Source organism: Coturnix japonica, unplaced genomic scaffold (assembly GCF_054131305.1).
Source record: "Coturnix japonica strain WE unplaced genomic scaffold, WE-NBRP24 Scf066, whole genome shotgun sequence".
NCBI lineage: Eukaryota > Metazoa > Chordata > Aves > Galliformes > Phasianidae > Coturnix > Coturnix japonica.
Genome location: NW_028188969.1, coordinates 606237 through 613142, shown reverse-complemented (window position 1 = coordinate 613142; position 6906 = coordinate 606237). Strand labels below are relative to the sequence as shown.

General features: G+C 49.6%; 1 protein-coding gene across 1 annotated transcript; it reads left to right on the top strand.

The window, feature by feature from the left end:
* The first annotated feature begins 2571 nt into the window (after nucleotides 1-2571).
* Nucleotides 2572-5467, top strand: LOC107313135 (uncharacterized). Its single transcript, XM_015861090.3, has one exon. The coding sequence runs from the start codon at nucleotides 3950-3952 to the stop codon at nucleotides 5465-5467; it is 1518 nt and encodes a 505-aa protein (XP_015716576.2). The 5' UTR covers nucleotides 2572-3949.
* The last annotated feature ends 1439 nt before the right edge of the window (nucleotides 5468-6906 follow it).

Here is a 6906-nt window from a genome sequence, read left to right as displayed (position 1 = left end):
CTGATGGGGGTCAGATCTATGGGGCAGGAGATACTGTGGGGCTGATGTTGGTCTGATCTATGGGGCAGGAGCTGCTGCGGGGCTGATTTGGGTTAGATCTATGGGACAGGAGCTGCTGTGGGGCTGATGTGGGTTAGATCTATGGGGCAGGAGCTGTTGTGGGGCTGATGGGTGTCAGATCTATGGGGCAGGAGATGATGTGGGTCAGATCTATGGGGCAGGAGCTACTGTGGGGCTGATGTGGGTCAAATCAATGGGGCAGAGCTGCTCTTGGGAACATGTGGGTCAGATCTATGGGGCAGGAGCTGCTGTGGGTCTGATGTGGGTCAGATCTATGGGGCAGGTGCTGCTGTGCGACATATGTGGGTCAGATCTATGGGGCAGGATCTGCTGTGGGGCTGATGTGGGAAAGATCTATGGGGCAGGAGCTGCTGTGGGGCTGATGTGGGTCAGATCCTTGGGGCTGAAGCTGCTGTGGGTCATATCTGTTGGGCAGCAGCTGCTTTACATATGATGTGTGTCAGATCTATGGGGCAGGAGCTGTTGTGGGGCTGATGGGGGTCAGATCTATGGGGCAGGAGCTACTGTGGGGCTTATGGGGTAAGATCTATGGGGCAGGAGCTACTGTGGGGCTGATGTTGGTCTGATCTATGGGGCAGGAGCTGCTGTGCGACAGATGTGGGTCAGATCTATGGTGCAGGTGCTGCTGTGCGACATATGTGGGTCAGATCTATGGAGCAGGAGATGCTTTGGGGCAGATGTGGGTCAGATCTATGGGGCAGGAGTTGCTGTGGGGCTGATGTGGGTCAGATCCTTGGGGCTAAAGCTGCTGTGGGTCATATCTATTGGGCAGCAGCTACTTTACATATGATGTGTGTCAGATCTATGGGGCAGGAGCTGCTGTGGGGCTGATGTGGGTTAGATCTATGGGGCAGGAGCTGTTGTGGGGCTGATGGGGGTCAGATCTATGGGGCAGGAGCTACTGTGGGGCTGATGTTGGTCTGATCTATGGGGCAGGAGCTGCTGCAGGGCTGATTTGGGTCAGATCTATGGGGCAGGAGCTGCTGTGGGGCTGATGTGGGTTAGATCTATGGGGCAGGAGCTGCTGTGGGGCAGATGTGGGTCAGATCAGTGGGTCAGCAGCTGCTGTGGGTCTGATGTGGGTCAGATCTATGGGGCAGGAGCTGCTGTGGGGCTGATGTGAGTCATATCTATGGGGCAGGAGCTGCTGTGGGTCAGATCTATGGGGCAGGAACAGATGTGGGCCTGATGTTGGTCAGATATATGGAACAGGAGCTGCTGTGGGGCTGATGTGGGTCAGATCTATGGTGCAGGAGCTGCTGTGGGGCAGATGTTGGGCATATCTATGGGGCAGGAGATGCTGTGAGGCTGATGGGGGTCAGATCTATGGGGACGAGCTGCTGTGGTGCAGATGTGGGTCAGAGCTATGGGGCAGGTGCTGCTGTGCCACATATGTGGGTCAGATCTATGGGGCAGGATCAGCTGTGGGGCTGATGTGGGAAAGATCTATGGGGCAGGAGATGCTTTGGGGCAGATGTGGGTCAGATCTATGGTGCAGGAGTTGCTGTGGGGCAGATGTAGGGCTTATCTATGGGGCAGGAGCTGCTGTGAGGCTGATGGGTGTTAGATCTATGGGGAGGAGCTGCTGTGGTGCAGATGTGGGTCAGAGCTATGGGGCAGGAGCTGCTGTGTGGCAGATGTGGGTCAGATCTATGGTGTAGGAGTTGCTGTGGGGCTGATGTGGGTCAGATCTATGGGGCAGGAGCTGCTGTGGGGCTGATGTGGGAAAGATCTATGGGGCAGGAGATGCTTTGGGGTAGATGTGGGTCAGATCTATGGGGCAGGAGTTGCTGTGGGGCTGATGTGGGTCAGATCCTTGGGGCTGAAGCTGCTGTGGGTCATATCTATTGGGCAGCAGCTGCTTTACATATGATGTGTGTCAGATCTATGGGGCAGGAGCTACTGTGGGGCTAATGTTGGTCTGATCTACGGAGCAGGAGCTGCTGCGGGGCTGATTTGGGTCAGATCTATGGGGCAGGAGCTGCTGTGGGGCTGATGTGGGTTAGATCTATGGGGCAGGATCTGTTGTGGGGCTGATGGGGGTCAGATCTATGGGGCAGGAGATGCTGTGGGTCAGATCTATGGGGCAGGAGATGCTGTGGGTCAGATCTATGGGGCAGGAGCTGCTGTGGGGAACACGTCTGTCAGGTCTATGGGGCAGGAGCTGCTGTGGGGCAGATGTGGGTCAGATCTATGGGTCAGCAGCTGCTGTGGGTCTGATGTGGGTCAGATCTATGGGTCAGCAGCTGCTGTGGGTCTGATGTGGGTCAGATCTATGGGGCAGGAACAGATGTGGGCCTGATGTTGGTCAGATTTATGGAGCAGGAGCTGCTGTGTTGCAGATGTGGGTCAGATCTATGGGGCAAAAGCTGCTGTGGTGCAGATGTGGGTCAGATCTATGGTGTAGGAGCTGCTGTGGGGCTGATGTGGGTCAGATCTATGGGGCAGGAGCTGCTGTGGTTAAGATCTATTTGGCATGAAGAGTGAGCAAAGCCTCAAAATGGTGGTAAGGTAACACTTTGCTATAGAAAGGGAAAGGGGAACTTCACAGAAACCAGGACAAAGGGTAACTGTAGATAGTTTACATTTAAAAGGGCAGGGAAAAGGGGAATTACAGACACTTAGTCAAAAGAAAACCAGAGAAGAGGGCAATAAAGATAAGAAGAAACTGTCCAGAGACCTCTGACAAGAAGAAGGATTAGATACCCCCGGGCAAGACGATGCTTACGTGGGAGAATGGTACCAGCAGATAACACCAAGAAGAAAACAGAAGAAGAATTTCACCCCAAAACAACGGCAAGGGTCGCGGGGAATGGGGTCAGGGGGAATGAGGGAATGGGGTTGCGGGGAATGGGGCCATAGGGAATGTAATGAATATGTAATCAAACTGAGGAGGAGACTATTGATTATGTATTAGCTTAACCTATATCTGTAACACACTTTTCTCTTTACGGTGTGCAAGTTTGGTGGAGCTATCCCCCTTGCACCCAGCGCTGCGCAATAAACATACCTGCTTTATAACCCATCTCTGGATTATAGAGTTTGATTCCGCAAGTCAATTTGGCACCCCAGATGGGACTACCTCTGTTTGGCTGCGGGACCAGCTGAGAAGGGGGACGCCTTTGGCGCGCCCCGAGATTTCTCGGAAGGACTCCCCTCCCTCATCTGATCACTGCAGGAGCAGACAAGAACCATCTGTCGGCGGAAAGGTATGTGAAACTGGGAAACGGGGGTCCCGTAAGTCGTGAGGAGACGTCCTACGCAGGGCACAGTGGAGTCGGCGTGCTCCCCCCCTAGGGACGTGAGCTCACGGGTTAGGTTAGGTTGCCGGCTGGGTTAGGACTCCCTAGGGAGTGCCTACAAAGGGGCCAGTAAGTCGTACGCATGGTAAAAGAGCTATTGCTCACATTCAGGTGATTGCTAATTGCGCAGAGCTTGTCTGCTTTCTCTGGTACAGGGTGATTTGTGTAATCCTGGGATAATTGGTATCGTACAGCGCTGTCTATATAGGTGGCCTAAGTCAACAACTAGCACCGGTGTTCTTAACATCTTTGGTTAAGCTTAACAAATGATATATTGTAATTCTGTTTGAATTGTCGTGTGAGTGTGGTGTGAGTGAGACGCAGCACAGCTGCGGGGCGAGTGCGGAGTCCCGACCCGCGGTTCCGTCCTCCCGCGAGGGAAACGGCCGGGGACGGACGAAGCGAAAGTTGTCTCCAATACTTGTTTATCTTTGTTTTAATACGTGTTTATTTTGTATTATTAGTTACCGGTTGTTGTAAAGTACGTGGTCATAAGTCATAACGATACTGTTGTGTCAGAAGTGGTTTTACTTATAAAAGAATACGATTGTTTATATTAAGTTACGATGGGGAAATCACAGAGCAAAGAGGTCCCTGAGCGCACACCCCTGGGTTGTATACTGGCACACTGGCGAGATATTGCTGGGAAATCAAGAGGAACCCTGAGTCGGAAAAACTTGATTAAATATTGTAATCAGTGGTGGTTGGTGTATAAGCTGGAGGAAGGGGAGAAATGGCCTCTAAATGGAACAGTAAAATATAATACAATCTTGCAGCTTATGTTGTTTCTGAGGAGAGAAAATAAGTGGGAGGAGGTAGCATATGCAGATATGTTCTTCACCCTCCGCAACCACCCGGAATGGCAGAAAGAGTGTGGAATGGGACCGCCACAAGATCCTTTTGTACTAACTATAGAAAAAGTACGGCGGGAGGCAAAAGAAAGTAAAATAAAACGCTGCTGCTCATCCTGTAGTATCGGACAGCAGTGCACAAAGACAGGCAAGGTTAGGGAGCCTGAAGAATTGTCGGAATATCTCCAGGTTCAGCGGGCAATAAGGGTGAGAAATGAGGAAATCCCACTAGATCCAGAAATGCCTTCTCTTGAGGATTCTAATCCTCCTTCACCCCCTTCACCCCCGGCCCTCCCTTCTCCCCCTGAGCCTCCTGCCTCCCCAGTAGCCTCACGTACCCGAAGCCAGCAGCCGTTAACAATAGCTCCGTTGAGGGAAGTGGTACGTCCAGAGGGGGGTACAATGTTAGTTAAAGTTCCGTTCTCTTCATTTGACTTAGAATCTTGGAAGGAGGTTTGTAAAAACTACCGAGATGACCCATCAAAGGTAGCAAGACAAATGCAGTTTTTAGTTAGACAATTTGAACCAGACTGGAATGATATTCAGTTGCTGTTAGATCAACTGACCGAAACAGAAAAACAACTGGTTCTAAGAACAGCACAAACCCTGCTTGAGGATAATTTGCGAGGAACAGATGAAGATATTAAAGACTATTTCCCATTACAAAACCCTCGCTGGGACCCAAATACAGATCATGGGAGGGAGCTTTTGGAGAGATACCGAGAATGGGTAATAAAGGGAGTAGAAAGAGCTATCCCTAGAACAGTGAACTGGTCTAAATTATTTGAAGTGAAACAGGGTCCCCAGGAGACTCCCTCGGAATTCCTTGAAAGGCTGAGGAATGTAATGAGAAAACATACCTCCCTGGATCCAAATTCAGAGGAAGGTATTCATCAGTTGGTGTCACTATTCACAGGGCAGTCTGCAGGGGATATAAGAAAGAAGCTACAAAAATTACCAGCACCGGCCAATAGAAATTTGGAAAGTTTGCTAGAAGTAGCTTGGAGAGTGTTTAGCAATCGGGAGGAGGAAGATAGGAAAAAGGACAGACAGATACTGATTGCAGCTTTGCAAGGGACAGGGAGGGGTGAAATGTGCAGAACAAGAAAGCCCCTGGAAAAGGACCAATGTGCCATCTGCCGGAAAAAAGGACACTGGAAAAATGAATGCCCACTGAGAAAACAGAAAAGGGGGGCATGGACTAAGTTCCAAGCCCCCGTAAAGGAGGATTGACTGGAACCGGGCGAGTCTACCCTGGCGGATTCACTGGTTAAGATAAAGCTAGGGAAGAAACAGAAGAGTGTAGAATTTTTAATAGATACTGGTGCGGCTTGTTCAGTACTAAATGAAGAATTAACTCCATTAAGTAAAGAATTTATGACTGTAAAAGGGGCCACTGGTCAACCCGAAAAGGCTTACTTCCTTAAACCTCTGAAATATAAATTGGGGAAGCAGGTAGGGATACATCGATTTTTATACCTACCTGACTCACCACATCACCTCTTAGGACGGGATCTCTTAGAATTATTAGGGGCAGAAATAAAATTTGAGGCAGGAAAGATGCGATTTAAAGTAAGGGATGATTCTTTAATTGAGGTACTGAGCCTAGCATTGATCACAACAAATTCAACTCCCGAAAACACAGGGATGCCCGAAGAAATCAGTAATCAGGTCTATCCAGGGGTATGGGCAACGGAAACCCCAGGGCGTGCAAAAAACGCCCCTCCTGTGGTAATTAATATAAAGCAAGGAGCTCAACCCCCACGAATTAAACAATACCCCCTAAGGATAGAAGATAGAGAGGGAGCACAACCATTAATTGATAAATTCATGAGACATGGGTTATTAGTGGAATGTGAATCTAAATACAATACCCCGATACTTCCAATTAGGAAACCAGACGGGAACTACCGTATAGTACAGGATCTGAGAGCAATCAATAAAATAGTAGAAGATTTATATCCCCTGGTAGCAAACCCATATACACTGCTTACAAAACTATCTAGTGAATTGGCTTGGTTTACCGTACTGGATCTAAAGGATGCATTCTTCTGCTTACCCCTAAGTCCAGAGAGTCAGCTATTATTTGCATTTGAGTGGGAGAACCCTAAATCCGGCAGAAAAACACAACTGACATGGACAGTGCTTCCCCAAGGGTTCAAGAATAGCCCAACTATTTTTGGGAATCAGCTAGCCAAGGATTTGGAACAATGGGAACGCCCCTCTGAGAAAGGAGTTCTGTTACAGTATGTAGATGATCTATTAATAGCTACTGAAACGGAAGAAGAGTGTGTAACATGGACTATCAGTCTACTGAATTTTCTGGGGCTTAATGGGTATCGAGTCTCCCCACAGAAGGCCCAGGTGGCAAAACGACAAGTAGTCTATTTGGGCTACGAAATCACAGCAGGACTAAGGATGCTGGGAACAGCGAGGAAGGAAGCCATTTGTCAGACCCCCGAGCCCCGGACTGCAAAGGAGCTGCGCACATTCCTGGGAATGACAGGCTGGTGTCGACTCTGGATCCATAACTATGGACTTCTGGTAAAACCACTCTTTGCACTTTTAAAAACTAACCCCAATACTCTCACTTGGGATGGGGAAAGCAGAAGAGCTTTTAAACAGTTAAAGCGTGAGCTCATGCAGGCTCCTGCCTTAGGGTTGCCAGACAC

What these genes read in the sequence shown, in the direction of transcription:
- LOC107313135 (XM_015861090.3), top strand. Translation starts at nt 3,950, where the DNA reads ATGGGGAAATCACAGAGCAAAGAGGTCCCTGAGCGCACACCCCTGGGT.